General features: G+C 40.2%; 1 protein-coding gene across 1 annotated transcript in view; it reads left to right on the forward strand.

The window, feature by feature from the left end:
- SHC4 (SHC adaptor protein 4) overlaps positions 1-17,224 on the forward strand; it is a 138,679-nt gene extending 121,455 nt beyond the window's left edge. The window contains exons 11-12 of the mRNA XM_032297506.1: positions 9,410-9,663; positions 14,858-17,224. Of these exons, the coding sequence (XP_032153397.1) occupies positions 9,410-9,663; positions 14,858-15,013 (410 nt within the window). The 3' untranslated portion in view covers positions 15,014-17,224. The remainder of the gene's footprint in view (positions 1-9,409; positions 9,664-14,857) is intronic.
- The last annotated feature ends 653 nt before the right edge of the window (positions 17,225-17,877 follow it).

Here is a 17,877-nt window from a genome sequence, read left to right on the forward strand (position 1 = left end):
CAAGATCCTTAATTTAATTATGTCTGTAAAGATCCTTTTGCCAAATTAGGTCATGTTCACGGATGCCAGGGATTAGGACTTGAATTTTTCTTCTTCTTCTTCTTCTTTCTTTCTTTCTTTTTTTTTTTTTTTTGAGGCAGGGTCTCACTCTGTCACCTAGGCTTGATTACAGTGGCATGATCACAGCTCACTGCAACCTCTGCTTCTTGGGCTCAAGTGATTCTCTCCTCTCAGCCTCCTGAATAAATGGGACTACAGGCACCATGCCCAGCTAATTTTTGTATTTTCTGTAAAGACAGGGTATCATCATGTTGCCCAGGCTTGTCTTGAACTCCTGGGCTCAAATTATCTGCCTGCTTTGGTCTCCCAAAACATTGGGATTACAGGCATCACCATGCCCCGCTTTGAATTTATGCTTCTGAGGGCTACTTCTTAACTAATTGTACCATCTCGAATTTTAAGAAGGCTATTTTCTTGGTCTTATTTTTAAGGATTGAGTTTTCTTTCTTTGCCTCCATCCTTCACCACAGTTAATATCGGTTAGAACTTTGTGGAGTTGTTTTGGGTTTCAAGGTTTGGAAATGTTGATTTTGAATAATCCTTTCAAATACTTTAAATTTACTTCCAACTTTTGATTTCTGCTATGTACTTTTGCTGAAAGAAGGGCTGTCAAGGCCAGGAGATAATTTTGAATTTGTTAATTTGTATGAGCCACAATGGCTACTGTCTCTGTTAGGGGTAGCATTAACTCTATTCATTTCAAAACCCCTTGATAAGTCATCTATAAAGCACTAAAATAAGTTGGCTCCTTTCTTCACTCATGTAGTGTGGGTAAAATACAATAAGACAAACATCTTTCCTGCCAAATTACTATCAGGGGTGAATGCATAAATAGTAACATAACAAGCCAAAAGACTATAATCAACTGAAAATAAATAAACAAAAAATGGTTTTCATAAAATATTAAAGCTTGTCGTGTTCAGAGATTGGCATGGTGTCAAATTTGGTTTGCTCCAATGATGGAGAACCAGTCACTGAGAAAATCCTTTTAATAGTCCAGGAGATTTCTCCAGAACTGCCAAAGGCAGCTTTCCAGCTAGTGTGGCTACAATGGCAAGACAAAATTTAAAAGATTTTGTTGAGCCTGGATCTTAGCAGCCTGTTTTAAACTCTCTAGATGAAGAACCAAGGGATTTCCTTGTTAGCCAGGTGACAAGCGGTCTCTCTTTATGCTGACATTCTTTCTTTTTTTTTTTTGAGATGAAATCTTCTCCTGCCTCAGCCCCTGGATTATCTGGGACTACAGGCGCATGTCATCATGCCAGGCTAATTTTTTTTGTATTTTAGTAGAGATGGGGTTTCACCATGTTGACCAGGTTGGTCTCAATCTCCTGATCTCGTGATTCGCCTGTCTCGGCCTCCCAAAGTGTTGGGATTATAGGCATGAGCCACCATGGCCGGCCTATGCTGAATTTCTAAGATCACTCCTGAAACCCTATCCAACCAAGCTGGATTCTCTGGAAGCAGATGCTAAGATGAAGCTTGGCAGGCAGGATCTGTAAGAGGAGCAATATCAGGAAGCAATGGGAAAGAAGTAGGATTGGCTGGAGTGGGAGATGGGACTACAACGCAGGCCTGACAAAGTCTTGGCCAACTCCAAAAAGCCCATTGTGGTCTTTCAGAGTTGTCTTACATTCGGCCCAAATGAATGGGCCTGTACAGCCCCATTTATCTCAGTCTTGGGATGTGGGCCACACCAGGAAGGTCGAACCCTGGGCAGCTGAGGCAGAGCCAGAGGGTTGGTCAGCTGCAGGCTAACTGCTGACCAACCCTTGGGGCCATGGTGCTTCCTTGAAGGGAGATCTGGGCAGTGCATCTCTGTGGCTACCACAGAGGGCATCTTACGTGACAGGTGATGAGATATGAAACAAATTCAGATTTTTGCTGTAAGCTTACTCAACTGTACAATGGGAAATGTCCTGTTGGGATAGGTAATATTTGTTACAACTTTTTGGAAAAAAAAAAAAACCACACCTTTCTGGACCTTAGATTTTATAAGAGTCTATTCTTGATACCTTTCATTTCATGGACTTTTCAGAGCCACAACATATTATTAGAAAACAAGCAGGTGGCCCAAATTAAGCAATGTGGAATGTTCTTTGATTCACAACTCCAGTTCCTTTTTAATTAAGTCTTCAAAGTTAAAATTATTAATAATCCAAGCTAATGAACTTTGCCTTTTGTCATAGACAATTCAATAATATGAAATGGCAAAATTAATACATAACAAAATTCCTATTATTTGTTGAAAATAAAGTCCTTGTCCAAAATTGTAATGTCAAAATGTATTTTCTCTGACTCTAGGCTTTTCCCCCCATCTTTCTCCCTTTCCCTGCTTTGATGGCAACATATTTAATAATTTAGGCTTCTGGTATGATCTCCCGCTTTATTTCCTATTAGGATTTTATGTACCATATTCCTTTTGGGCTCCTTGCTGCCCCCTCGAGGTTAAATTCAACATTGCTCCCTCTAAAACAAAGCATAAATTACATTGATTTAACAACAGAATGGGAAAAAAATTTTGCAATCTCCCCATCTGACAAAGGGCTAATATCCAGAATCTACAAAGAGCTAAAACAGATTTACAAGAAAAAAACAAACAAACCCATCCAAAAGTGGGCAAAGTATATGAACAGATGCTTTTCAAAAGAAGACATGTATAAGGCCAACAAACGTGAAAAAATGCTCATCATCACTGGTCATTAGAGAAATGCAAATCAAAACTACACTGAGATACCTCCTCACGCCAGTTAGAATGGCAGTCATTAAAATATCTGGAGACAACAGATGCTGGAGAGGATGTGGAGAAATAGGAACACTTTTACACTGTTGGTGGGAGTGTAAATTAGTTCAACCTTTGTGGAAGACAGCGTGGCACTTCCTCAAAGACCTACAAGTAGACATTCCTTTTGACCCAGCAATCCCATTATTGGGAATGTATCCAAAGGATTATAAATTGTTCTCTTATAAAGACACATGCACTCATATGTTCATAGCAGCACTGTTTATAATAGCAAAGACCTGAAACCAACCCAAATGCCCATTGACGATAGATTGGACAGGGAAAATGTGACACATATACACCATGGAATACTATGCAGCCATAAAAAAGGATGAGTTCATGTCCTTTGTAGGGACATGGATGAATCTGGAAACCATCATTCTCAGCAAACTGACACAAGAACAGAAAATCAAACACCGCATGTTCTCACTCATAGGTGGGTGTTGAACAATGAGAACACATGGACACAGGGAGGGAAGCATCACACACTGGGGTCTGTTTGTGGGGAGGGGATGTCGGGGAGGGATAAAATGGGGAGAAAAGCCAGATGTAGGTGACATGGGGATGGAGGCAGCAAACCACATTGCCATGTGTGTACCTATGCAACAATCCTGCATGGTCTGCACATGTAAGCCAGAACCTAAAGTACAATTTTAAAAAAAAGGAAAAAGAAAATAAAATTTAATAAAGAGATGGAGTGGGTATAGCTTTACATATGCTTTTTAATAAAATGTCTTAACTGCACCTTTAACGTTCCTCCCTCCATGGCTCCTTCTATTTTCTTTCTTCCTCCCTCAAAAATCCTGTCTAGCTTCTTTAGGCAAACTTAGTCTCCCTTAGCCAGAAGAAAAAAGCTTTTGACAATTCAGTAAAACCAAACCAAACAAAACCAAATCCAGAGTTACTAACCTAATATCTCTCAGACAGACTCGTGGGGCTCCTAAGTTTATCCTGTCACACTACCAACAGAAAAAAGGCTCTGACACAGCCTGTGTTCTCACCAAAAATGGCAGAAGGATACTATGAGTTCTGGTACTAGTATTTGTATTGATTTATTGTTAGTTTCTGTCTCAGTTGCCATAAGAAATACCACTCCCAAATGCTGTAGTGTTAAAGGGCTGACGTTTATATATTTTACCTAAAAGCTCAAAGATTGGTTCCACGGGGTTGGTGGGGTAGCTTTGTCATTCTCAACATCTGGCTTCCATCTCTGGTCCAAAGTGGCTGCTTGGACCCTCATCATCACATTTGCATTCAGCCAGTGGGAAAGGAGAAAAGCAAGAGGAATACGTATATATTTCTTTAAAGGACATGACCCAGAAGTGGCAGATGTCATTTATTTTCACCTGCCATTGGCAGATCATAGACCCGTTACCATACCTAGCTGCAAATAAGGCTAGAAAAATTACTCTAACTGGTGCCCAGCTAAACTTAGGAGTTCTGAAATGTAATGAAAGGCAGAATAGATATTGGTAGACAGCTGTCTCTGCCACAGTACACCTATCTGCCACTCAAATATTCGTGAGCTTTTCTTTTCACATAGAACATATTTGCCTTCTCCCCAAGGGAGACATTGCAAGTACCTTACACAATTACGGCATCTAAGACTAGATAAAGGTCCTTATTATCTGCCAGGTTGTCTGCCACCCTCCATACCGCACATTAGTGGGGGAATAGGAATAAGATAATTGCAGTAGAAACTCATATTCACAAAAGGGAGGAATGCAACAGTGTGGATGGCAGTCACTGGTCCACAGTGGTGACCAAATCCTGCCAGGCTGGAGTTTTGAAGATGACATGAGCTGAAAGTAGAGAAAGCGATTTGTTTGGACCCCGGTTCAGCTTTGTGAAAGGACTCTTGATGTCCACTGCCGTCTGTGGACCCAGACGATGCCACCTGGGTTGTTCCTATCATTATTCTCCACGTGCACACTTAAAGTAGATATTGGAGAATGTACCTTTCTTGGGGGCTTCGCCACTTTTACAGCCTATTTCCCACTGTGGTCATGAGAGATTAGAGTTTGTTTCAGGGGCCAAAAGCCATGGACAAAAAGGGATTGTGATTTCTTTGGCTTGTAATTTCCTGGAAAAGTTAGCAGGATTCCTCTTTATTAGCTTACAAGGCAGTTCCGTATGAAGTTTTCCACTTCCTTTATTGTCTTTTTATTGCCCAAAACATTCATAGTGATATCCCTTCTCTCTTTCCTGTTATTGGTAATTTTCTCCTTTTTACTTGATCAGTCCTCTTTTAGGTTTATTAATTTTATTGATCTTTCCAGAGTGCCCAGGTCTCTGTTGTGTTTTGTTTCCATTTTATCTTTATTATGTTTGCCTTCCACTTGCTTTGGATTAAATATTCTCTCTGTATCTAATATCTATTATATTTTCTTCTATTGGCTTCATAGTTTTATTTTCATAATAAAATATTTATTCTCCTTGACCTTCATATATTATGTGAGCTTTGGGATGTAACTTAATTTTATCCACGTTTGTCAGTTTTCCAAACACTATTGATTAAGTAGTCTCCTCTTTTCCCCAATGCTACTTTCTATATGTCAAGCTTTTGTATATGTGTGAATTTGTTTCTGGGATCTTTATTACGCTTTTTCTATTAGGCCACTTGCCTTTTCTCAACCTGCATCTGAATTACTATATACTAATTGCTATGGCTTTGTAACATGCCTAACAGACATTTAAGTCTTCCTTTACATTACAAATAATTTTCCTCTGGGTACTATCTCAACCTCTTTCTCATTTATGCTTCACATTTTATGTTAACATCTTTTTCTACCAAATTTTCAGACACTTTCGTAAATGAACATATTTTTCCTCTCAATGCAAATGACTTTTCATTTTAGAATTTTCATACACCCAATAATCCATACTAATAAACAGTATACAGTTAATTATCATTATTCACAGATTCCATATTTGAGAATTAGCTTACTTGATAAACTTTAGTTGTAACTCCAAAATCAGTACTCATGGTCCTTTTGTGTTATTTGCGGCCATGCCTAGATCAACGAAAACTTTCAGTCACCCTCCGTGCACATTCTCAGCTGATGTCAAACAAGGCAACGCAGCCCGGCATGGTGGCTCATGCCTGTAATCCAAGCACTTCAGGAGGCCGAGGCGGGCAGATCACCTGAGGTCAGGAGTTTGAGACCAGCCTGGCCAACACGGTGAAACCCTGTCTCTGCTAAAAATAAAAAATTAGCCAGGTGTGGTAGTTCACACCTATAATCTCAGCTACTCAAGAGGTTGAGGCAGGAGAATCGCTTGAACCCAGGAGGCAGAGGTTTCAGTGAGCTGAGATCTCGCCACTGCAGTCTAGTCTGGGCAAGAGTGAGACTCTGTCTCAAAAAACAAAAAAACAAAGAAACAAAAAACAAAACAAAACAAGACAGGGCTCCATTTTCTTGTTTTAGCTCTCAGTTATAATAATCCCCTGTGTACTTGCTTATTTTACTCTTCTATTTTAGAATTTTGTCTATATAAACACATGACCTTCACTATTTTAAATTGCTCTGTAGATTTCTATTGTGTGAGTGCATCATGATTTATGTAATCAGTCCCTTATTGATGGACATATCAATTTTTCCAGTGCTTTGCTAAAATAATTATTAATAGTATAAAAATTGTTTTACAGGTGCTTTTTAAAAATGGGATTCATCAGTGTGCCATCTTTACAGTTCATATTGGTTTCTTTGAAGGTCTTATTCTTTCTTTCTCATTGAGATTACTTTCAATTGTTTAATCCAGATTTTGCATGTTAGATTTTTTTCTCTTCCTTAAACTGTATTTCCCCTTTTAGAGGTTTTGCCCATTAGATGGATTTGGGTGTGGATAGCCATATCTATGCTGTGTTTTCTTGAAGGTCTGATTCAAGCAATATTTCTTTAAGTGCTAATAGGAACTCCAAGATGATATGATTACTTTCTTCCATCATTCCTGTCACTTTTTTTATGGTTTCAAGGAAATCTAGATTGGCCTTCCTTGTTACTTCCTTAACATTCACTACTTCTTTTGAGAAAACATAATAATGTCAATTCAACAATTTATTAAATATTATATATACCTTGTATATACATAACCATATTTAGATTATAATTATTATTGTCAAAATCATCTTACACATTAGAAAAGGAGCAAGATAATGGATAATGTACCACAGTGTTAAGAGTGGTTTTATTTAGTGATGAGACCATAGGTAATACATTTTCTTTGTTTTTTTCTTTCCTAGATTTTAAAAAGTTGACATGTGTAACTTTTAAAATTAAACAAATTGTCACCTATTCTGGCACAATCAGATTTTCAGCCAGTGTTTGAATGATTGAAATCTCCCAGCAGAGTATCTTGTCCTTCTGCTAATTTGGGAAACTGTTAGGAAAACGTTGTCTATTTCCTCTGGTTGGCCCATGATCCGTTGCCTTTTTTCAAGATGATATAATGTCTGTTTTTCTATTGTTTTGTCTTTGTCCAAAAGCTCTTCACCATAATCTCAGAATAAACCACAAGTCATCATGTATGAAGACGTGTACACCCACATGCAATGCATGCATGCATCCCTCCCACACTCACACACTTTTTCACACACACAAACACACACATAGCTACTCAGAAGTTATCCATTGTGCCCGAAAGCAGGCAGCACTAAGGCCAATTACAAGTATTATTCATCAAATCTGTATACATTTTGTCAGGCTATTTCTGTCAACAATAGAAAGATTTGATCGTAGAAGAGAATGTTTCCAGCCATCAGATTTAGATTCAAGATATTTTTTAAAAGATCTATTTGTGAATGCTGCATTATAACTGTGTGCAGAAAGAAGCCCTTAAGCAGGGACAAACTATAACGTATTAACAGGAGAATTGAATTACGTCTACAGAACACTGGTTGCCCACACCAGTGACTTCATGGGATGATCATGTGTAAATTGTAAAACTCATAGTCAAGAGAATTTCTTATTTGTGAGACCCTTGCCTAAGGACACATAAACACTTCTTTGCATTGATAAAGACTAGTTTCTATGCAAAGGACCCTTTGTGTGTTTTTTTTTTTTTTAAAGTCTAGTTTCTATGGTTATTTTTCTGGTAAATTTGCCTTATTAAACATACAAGTTTTACCTGGTTTCAGACTTAAGAATCTTATGTTATTACTTCTGGAGATGCTGAAGGCTACCCCAAGTAAGATAGCCTTGCTACCTGCTAGGAATCTTTTGTCAGTACTACTGAAGTAAAGTGGCTAGATTCTCCTAAAAGAAAGATTTTCACATCCAAGGTGAGGGTCTTAGAGTTTGGTAATTGAGAGTCTAGACTTTGGAGTCAGATGACCTTGTCTTGAGTTTAAGATCTACAACTATTAGCACTGTAACTTTAAATCCCTTAACCTTCCTTTTTGTTTGTTTGTTGGAGGCAGGGTCTCACTCTGTCACCCAGGCTGGAACGCAGTGGTGCGATCTTGGTTCACTGCAACTTCTGCCTTCTGGATTCAAGCCATTGTCTTGCTGCAGCCCCCTAAGCAGCTGGGACTACAGGCACATGCCACCATGCCTGGCTATTTTGTGTGTGTGTGTGTATTTTTTGTGGAGACAGGGTTTCACCATTTTCCCAGGCTTGTCTCAAACTCCTGAGCTCAGGTAATCCACCTGCCTCTGCCTCCCAAAGTGCTGGGTTAACAGGCATTAGCCACCCTGCCCGGCCACCTTTTCTAAAGATTAATTTCCTTGCCTGCCTACTTTGAGAGTTAAACAACGTAATATATGTAAAGCATTTAGCAGTTCCTATCACACTTGATAAATGAGAACTACACAGTAACTATTATTACTATTATGAGTGTCAGTAATATTATAAACTGCTAATTCGAGGTACCTTCTCATCCCCAGCACTCTCAACTCTGGACAGCACTTACTGAGCAGCACCTTGGGGAGCTGCCTCAGGCTATCTCTTCCTGATAATATGTCTTCTTTTACCTCATCAACTCTTTTTGTCTGGACAGGTGAAAGACACAAACAACAAAATGGTCATTTAGTAGGAATGCTGTGAGATTTAGCAAAGCTTTGAAGTTTTGGGTCAGAAGACTGTCTAGACACACATTAATAATTTGGTTTTAAAAAGGGGGGACAAAAGCTAACTGCTAAAAAGTGGGAACGGCTTAAAGTTATATAGCTATTTTCAAAGAGTTTGGAAACATTATAGAAAGTATTTGTAATCCAGGTACAGCATAAGCTTTTTCTCTTTAACATGCAACCCCTAGGACATAAAGAGCCTCTCTCTGCAGTTATAAAAGCAGTTCTCATGGATCTGTTCCATTTCCCATCTGAAAGAAAAACTCCTGCACCTGGGCAAGGCTTCCCTGGTAACAGAAGCCAAAGGCAATGTTTGGATCTACCATTAAATTAAAGCCTGTTGGGAGTTCTGAAGAAAACAAAAACTCATACGTTCCCCCAAACGTCATTATGTAAACTGGCACACAGTAGGACCTCAGGTTATATTTGCTGAGTGAATAAATGAATGGATGGATGAAGAGGTAACTCGATAATGTGTCTCTTTGTGTTCTGACTTCAGAGGCACCAGAAACTGTTCAGCCGGGTGCTGCGGCCCAGCCTGCCAGCTCACATTCTTTGCCACACATTAAGCAGCAGCTGTGGAGTGAAGAATGCTACCATGGCAAGCTGAGCAGGAAGGCGGCAGAGAGCCTCCTGGTAAAGGATGGGGACTTTTTGGTTCGAGAGAGTGCAACATCCCCTGGCCAATATGTGCTGAGTGGACTGCAGGGAGGCCAAGCAAAACATCTTCTCCTGGTGGATCCTGAAGGCAAGGTATCATTGACTTCTCATTAGAGGTTTCACAGGATGTTGTTCTATTAAGCATACCCTGAATGATTTCCAAAAACTGGTATTGAATAGTGTTTAAGGCTAAGTGTTTGCTTTTTCTGGAACCTTCCAGCTGGAGCAGGACATGCTAACTAGAGGGCGGTGGAGGGGTTAGAATAGGAGGCCACCCTGGAGTATCAAGCAGAGGACAGCCTCTTTCTGCCTTTTTCATTTCAATTCCATGAATTAAATGAATACCTACTATATAGAAGTAAAGAAATTCACAGCTGACTGTTGTTCAGTATCACATACGTAGTCCTTGCTCTCAGGGTGCTGATAATTTCATAAAACAGGTGCTTAAATAAGTATAATGTAAAGCTGAATGAGATAAGAATGGTTCGACCAAACATTATGGTGTTTCTCAGAATAGAGAGGTCATTCTGGTTGAGACAAACTGAGAAGTCTTCTTATAGGGTCCATCATGTAAAGCAAACCTTGAAAGAAGGCAGAATTTCAAAAGGGGTGTTATAAGTAAAATTTTGATGCTGCAAAAGAAATAGCACTCAAAGATAAATCCACTCAGCAAGGCAGTTTACTTGTATAGAAATGTGTGCCTCATGGATGGAGCAATGGCAAGCACACACTTAGGGACAAGGAAGGAAAAGGGGTACTTATTCCTGATAGAGGTTGCCCTGCTGCTGTGTCGTTCCCTTATTGGCTAGGGTTAGACAGCACAGGATAACTAATCCTGATTGGCTATTTTAAAGAGAGCAGCGGTATAAGCCGGAGTGGCAGGGTGGCTGGTTTGGCGGGAAGGACAGTTAGGACAGGTCAGAGCAGGTAGCCAGGTGTGACCTAGGTCACAGCAGGTGACTGAAGCAGGTGACCAGGGCAGGTGACTGAAGCAGGTGAGCGGGATGAGTCAGGGTTGAGCCAGGGACAGGAGGAACAGATGTAAACTACTGATTATAACTGGTGGAGAAGGTTGTTTACTGAAACTACTAGGAAGTTAAACTTTAAAACGGAGGGCAAAGAACTGAGCATACTGACATACTGATGCTTTGAAGAGAAATTTAGAGCTCATCATATCCAACAGGGGGACACTGTAGTATAGGGAAGGAACCATAGGAGCAGACAGAGTAATAGAATGGTATTAAGCCAATAGAAGATGAATGGCAGTAGCAAAGAATGCCTGTAGGCAGAAAATTATCCTGGGAAGGGTATGTTAGAGCCATCAACATGGGGTAGAAATATAGACCAAAATGGCTAATTTGCCAGTCAGTGGGGAGACATTGGCAGTTTTGAGACAAGTGATTCCATCAAAAGCCCACATGAGTGGTGAAATCAGCAAGATGGCAGAATAGGAAGTCCCAGCCCCAACAGAAACACAGAATTAACAACTCTATACTGACCAAAACACCTTTATGAGAACTACATAATTCAGTTAAAAAGTTGCAATACCCCAGGGGAGCATAGAGCTGAAAACAGTCATGTAGAAACAGGTAAGAAGAACAATTTCACTTTACCTGCATCAACTCCTTCCCCAAATCAGCATAGCCCAGTTGCAGGAAAGAATTTCATGTCTCATGACTTCTCCCTTGGGGGAATGGGGGAAAGAGAAGAGTAGAGCTTGCTTGCCATGTTCTGGCTTTTCAGTGGGACTGGTTTCTGTCTCACTTCACATGGAGTGCTAATGGTACTGCTATATTTTGGATGCTCAGGAGCCACTGAGAACAAAGAAGAGCACAGGATAGCTTGCTGCAGCTGGCAATCCTCAGTACAAATAGGAGAAAGTACATGACTTGAAGGTTCTCCTTCAGAAGGGAGGGAGGGGAGTGAAGTGTGTGTCTAGAATTCCAGCTTTTTGGAGGGATGCCTGATGAACCAGTATCTGTCCTGCCGCTTGGGGCACTGAAAGGAAGCTGGCACACCTTAGATGCCTGTGGCCATGGAGAACAAGGGAGAGTGAGGTAGCTTGCTGCTGTAGAACCAGAGAACTTGCAGTGCCATAGACGTCAGAAGGAGCAAAAGATTACAACTTCCTGAAAAACTGGCAAGACTCTGTAATTGAAAAATTGAAGACACCGGCCCAGAAAAGTCACATCTTCCCACAGAAAGTTTTGGGAGACCCCCAGAATCTCTATTTGGGCTAGTTGGTGTGATTCTTCCCTTATATGAAGCCAGCTTGTAAGAAACGGAGACATGGCTGTTTTTCAATTGCATAGATCCCAACACAAAGATATGAAACTCAAAAAGAATCAGGGAAACATGGCCCAAACAACAACAAAAAAATAAATCTCTAGAAACAGATCCTACAGAAACAGAAGCATATGAATTAAGTGACAAAGAATTCAAAATAAGTATAATAAAGATGCTCTATGAACTCAATAACACCGTCCATGAAGAAAGTGAGAATATCAACAGAGAGAAAGCAAATATAAAAAAGAGCCAGACAGAAATTTTGGAGCTGAAGAATGTAATAAATGAACTGAAAAATTAACTAGAGGGGTTCAGCAGGAGACTTGATTGAGGAGCAGAAAAAAAAATTAGCAAACTCAGACAGGTCATTTTAAATTCTTCAGAAAAAGGAACAACAACAACAAAAATGAGGTTTGGAGCCATTTGAGAGCAAATTGGTGCTACTGTGTCCTTTCCTGTAAATCCTTGAATGTGTATTTCCTAAGAACAGAGATATTCTCAGCCTGGCATGGTGGCTCATGCCTGTAATCCTAACACTTTGGGAGGCCAAGGCAGGTGGATCACAAGGTCAAGAGACGGAGACCATCCTGGCCAATATGGTGAAATCCCATCTGTACTAAAAATACAAAAAAGTAGTTGGGCGTGGTGGTGCACACTTGCAGTCCCAGCTACTCGAGAGGCTGAGGCAGGAGGATCGCTTGAGGCAGAGGTTGCAGTGAGCCAAGATCACACCACTGCACTCCAGCCTGGTGACAGAGCGAGACTCCATCTCAAAAACAAACAAACAGAACAGAGACATTCTTTTACATAGCCGTAGTATAATGATCAAAATCAGGAAACTTAACATTTATACAACCCTGTTATTTAAGTCATAGTTCAAATTGTGTTAATTGTTCCAGTAATTATGCATGATTTTAACATGCTGAAAACCAACATTTAGACAGAACTCAAAGAATCCCTTGTAGGAGAGCTAGCAGAAATACATACAAGGTGCTGCTGAGTTGCATGCCTTCCCTTTTCTGGATGGTTCCTAGCCACTCTCCAAACAGGAAGGAACACATGTATAACCAGGCCACCAAGCTGGTGGAGCTACAATGGATAGTAATGTCCATCTTCTGTCTATGCATCGGGTGCATAGGGTACTAGAAAGGAAATTCCACAGAAGGCATGGTGTAAGAAAATTGAACTTCTTTGGCATGCACAACATAAGTTCCATGCAACAAATATCTGTGAATCAGCTACTATGAAGTCTATGGGAAGGAGACATGAATGCCTATTAGAAAGGTCTGAGGAAGCTTCTTGGAGAAGGCAGGAATGCTGAGCCTCCAAAGACAGGTAGTGCTGCTGGGTTTTGGGGTCCAGGGGAGCACTGAGCTCCCCTGAGAGGATGTTTTTCCAGGCTCTTGGTCTCTCATTCACCCAAGAATGGGAGAGGGGACCACAGCAGGTGTGCTCAAACCCCAAAGAGTTTTGCAGAAAAGTGATTTATTTAGGCAAAGAGAAAGAGAGGAAAAAAGGAGAAGGGGAGAGAAAAAGCTAGCTCTCACACTGAGTGAGAAGAAGGAAAAGCCGCTCTCACAGAGTGAGAAGGGTTCCCAGAGGGGGAAAACCAAGAAGGAAAGCTCCTCCCACACCATGAGAGAGAATCCAGAAAGATAGAATCCAGGAGAGAGAAAGCAGCTTCCCGGAAGAGTGGAAGGGGACCCCAGCGGGGAAATCCGTCCGGATGAGGTAGACAGGGACTTTTAACCTGGGAGGAATTCCCACCTTCTTCAAGCCCCCTGGCCAACAAAAAGAGTTCATTTAAACGTCCGCTGGAGTTACTGACTTTTGATCTTTTCCTGCGCCTGTGAAAATTAAAACAAAGACCCTTAAGTCTCCGGGATGGCGGGTGGTGGGGGTGGGGGTGGGGGTGGCGGGGGCGTCACTGAAAGTTCTTGCCCTTGAAACTACGCCCCCTTGTGGACCCAGGAAGAGAATACATTCCCTCAATAGGCGGTAGGACTTCTCCAGAAGGGCCTGCTTCTGACAGAGACACGGTGATATGGAAGCACTCTGCTTGACAGAAGATAATTACAATCCTGGGATTCATGCTTGTGTACAAACCAGTTAAATAGATAGTGACATGATATACCAAACAAGAATACTGCAAAGAGGCTGATTGCAAATTGGGATTGGGTGACAAGTGCATACCGTTTTCCTAACTAATAGGAATGGTTGCTTTAAAATCGTAACAGGGAATCACAAATTTGTTTACTGGGGAATACAGAATTTAAAAGTACCTTTTCTCCTGGCACTTTGGGAGGCTGAGGTGGGCATTTGCCTGAGCTCAGTAGTTCGAGACGAGCATGGGGAACAGGGTGAAACGCCATCTCTACTGAAGTACAAAAAATTAGCCAGGCATGGTGGCATATGCCTTTCATCCAGCTACACAGGAGGCTGAGGCACTAGAATTGCTTGAAGCCAGGAGGCAGAGGTTGTAGTGAGTTGAGATCGTGCCACTACACTCCAGCCTGGGTGACAGAGTGAGACTCTGGTTTCCAAAAGAACAAAAAACAAAAAAGTGCCTTTTCTGACAGGCACTGTGGCTCACGCCTGTAATCCCACCACTTTGGGAGATTGAGGAAGGCAGATCATGAGGTCAAGAGATCGAGACCATCCTGGACAACATGGCGAAACCCTGTCTCTACTAAAAATACAAAAATCAGTTGGGCGTCGTGGCACATGTCTGTAGTCCCGGCTACTTGGGAGGCTGAGGCAGGAGAATTGCTGGAACCCAGGAGACAGAGGTTGCAGTGAGCTGAGAGTGCACCACTACACCGTAGCCTGGCAACAGAGCAAGACTCTGTCTCAAAAAAATAAAAATAATAAAAAAGTACCTTTTCTTTTTTGAGCAAAATATCTACTTTAGGGATAAATCTGGCATTTTCCTCCTGATTGTTTATATCTTTCAGGAGACTCCTATAATTTAACCTAAATATATTTGTACTTCTTTTTCAAGGTGAGGACCAAGGATCATGTATTTGATAATGTTGGCCACCTTATCAGATACCATATGGATAACAGTTTGCCAATCATCTCTTCTGGAAGTGAAGTAAGCCTTAAACAACCAGTGAGAAAAGATAATAATCCAGGACTTTTGCATTCCAACAAATGACAGTATTGAAGCACCATCACACTGATATTTGAAGAAACTCCATTTTGTATTGGACACAAAGATAATTTAAACTTTATTTGTAGATGAAATAGAGCACAAACTGTGAAGTGCATCTTTCCGAGACCGTCATGGATTAGGTCCTCTATAAAATGAAGAACTAACAAAATTTGGTCTTCAGAAATGAAAATCAGAAAAGAGGAAGAGAGTTGGTCATTTTAAAAGAAATTATATGTATGCACGAATGTCACTTTTTAAGGCCATATTGCATTGATAACAAGCTAAAAGCACAACTAAAATTTCACATGCTAACGACAACTTGAATGAACTGCTGGGGCAGTGGTATGTGCCTTTCAACTTGATAATTTGGGGACATTTTCATATTGGGGAGGTTAGTTCTAACTATCTTCATGTTCTATGACTACAGAACCATTTGCCAAAAAAAAAAGTTTTTCTTGCTACAAAAAATAAGAAGCAATTTTCTTGAGCCTTATTGACTTTATTACATTTTCTGTTTAGTAGCAGTTTTTACTGCAATGTTAAAATAAATATGGCATTCAATTCAGACTGTGTGTATGTCAGTGGAATCAAATCAAAAGCCACTAACATGGCTGTCTATTTCATTGGTCTGTCCTATTTGCTGGTTAAAAGGATTGGGGCCCAAATTCTCTGGCCTAGCATTTCTCAGTGTTTGCTATTCAGACTGTTCAAATATAGCATGTGACAAGCTGAAGAGGCCAAATCTATCAGCCAATTCTGATTTCATTACATTCTCCCCATCTTCCTGCAAAAATTAAAAAAAAAAAAAAACACTCCTGTAGAGATTTAAAAGATGACAAACAAAACAAGTATTCTTCATATTTACTATTCAAATTGGTTTCTTTCTTAGTAAAAGTACAGAATTTATTTGAAATTAGAGGAAAATTTCTTCTTGATTGGCTGACACTGAATCATGGTCTCTCACCTACATATATGCTTAGCACTTTGTATAGATATGATCAGACAAAAATGGAGAAGGGAAAAAAAAAGTATCGAATGAAGCACTTGGAAAGATTTGCCACATGTAGAGCAACTGGTAAACTAACTGAGTAATTAAGCATGGTGTACAGAAAAGCATTAGGCTGGAGCTTATCAGTGTGACCTTGAGCAAGTTGCTGAATCTGTTTGGATTCCAGTTTCCTTGTCTATAAAATGAGCTAAATGGGCTAGGTGAATTTGCAGGACCACTTCAGTCCTAACTTAGTATAAGTCTTTAAAAAGCACGTTTTTCATCGTTAGAAGTTGTTATTGATAACTGGTCTGTATAGTTAAGGTCAAAAATTAAGCTTTCCTTTTTTATCCTGTGTCCATACTCACAGAATAAATAGCACACCTGAGATCAACGTTCACCTCATTTAGACCCCAAACCATTCAGTCTAAAACACTGAAAGTTTGGAATAATATAGGGAATGATGCTAAAAGTGGATATGATTTGAGTAGTGTCCTTTTCTTGCCTGTGCAAGAAAAGTGTTTTGTTGTTGTTGTTGTTTTTTAATCTTGAGTTATTTGGATATTGCCTTAACTCCATTTCATTCTGGCTGTGTAGATAAAACTCAGTTCTTTGTGATTGTGATACATTTGCCAAGTTTTGAATAAAACTTCTTTTGGATAGAAATCATCAGAAACCAAGCAAACTAAACTCTAATATTTTACTGGAAAGGCTTATGATTTTTATTCTACTGCCATTAATTTTTTAGATGGGTTTGTTTCCTCTCATACAACTAGAATTAATGTATTTTTCACCAGTTTTTCATATACCTTAGGTCTTGATGATTTGTTGTTATAAAGGGGATCAGCATGGGTATAGATAGTAGAAATGTATGGGTATTCTAACCACTTTTATCAGAGACAGGGCAGGGCTGTGGCCTCAGTCTAGCTGGGCAGAGTATTAACTTGATAGCAAGAGTTCCTGATACAAATAGATGCAGTGACTGTAAATGGTGTCAGCAGTACACATGGATAATCAGTATTTGACTGTAATAGTATAGTAGTTAGATAAACAAATACTGCACTTAAAAATACCACAGACCCAGTTGAAACAAAAGGAAACAATAAAAGGAATGTCTGCATGCTATTTTAATCTCACGTTCTTCATCTGTCTTAAAGTGGAAATCCATTTGCCTGTAAATACCTGTAAATGACTTTAAAAAATAAATGGTTATCGCTTTGTGACAACTGACAGAATATGTCTGATGTTTGGGTTTTGGAAACTTTGTCATTTGTATATATCAGGGAAACAGATTGGCTCACTCAAACCAGGTAATTCCAGGTGAGTATAATAAAGGGACTATTTACAAAGGTGTGGGCGGAGTGTAGGAAATCAGGAGGGAAAACGCAGTACCCTGGGGCCAATAAAGTCAGAAAGGGTAAGAACAGCTAACAGAATCTGGAGAGGGAGTTCTGTGCAAGAGCTGCCTTGTAGGAGCTGCGGCCTGTAGTGGAGGAATGCAGTCAGCCCTGTTGACTCAACTAAGAGGCAGCGAGGGGCATTCATAACCCAACATTTTTCTGCTCCGCCTGTATATCTTCCACTGAGATTTTCCACTGGCCCAAGCAACCTGAAGACAGAGAACAAGGGTGCTCCTTGATGCAGTTCTGGAGGTAAGAACAGAAGGGGAGGGAAAAGAGTAGAGGGGGAGATCTGGAAGGGCAAATAAGTGGAGTATATCAAGCACAGAGGACTTTGGAGAGAGTCAAGCTTCTAAAAGCACTAAAGAGGGTTTGGGTTAGCCAGTAAGGCCAGTAAGTGAGCACAGCTAATTTGCAGAGAAATAAGTACATATATTCAGGTAACCATAAATGAATTATACAGCAAAAAAGTCAACTTA

The sequence above is a fragment of the Sapajus apella genome, unplaced genomic scaffold, assembly GCF_009761245.1.
Source record: "Sapajus apella isolate SASKATOON/1434 unplaced genomic scaffold, GSC_monkey_1.0 scaffold37, whole genome shotgun sequence".
Taxonomy (NCBI): Eukaryota; Metazoa; Chordata; class Mammalia; order Primates; family Cebidae; genus Sapajus; species Sapajus apella.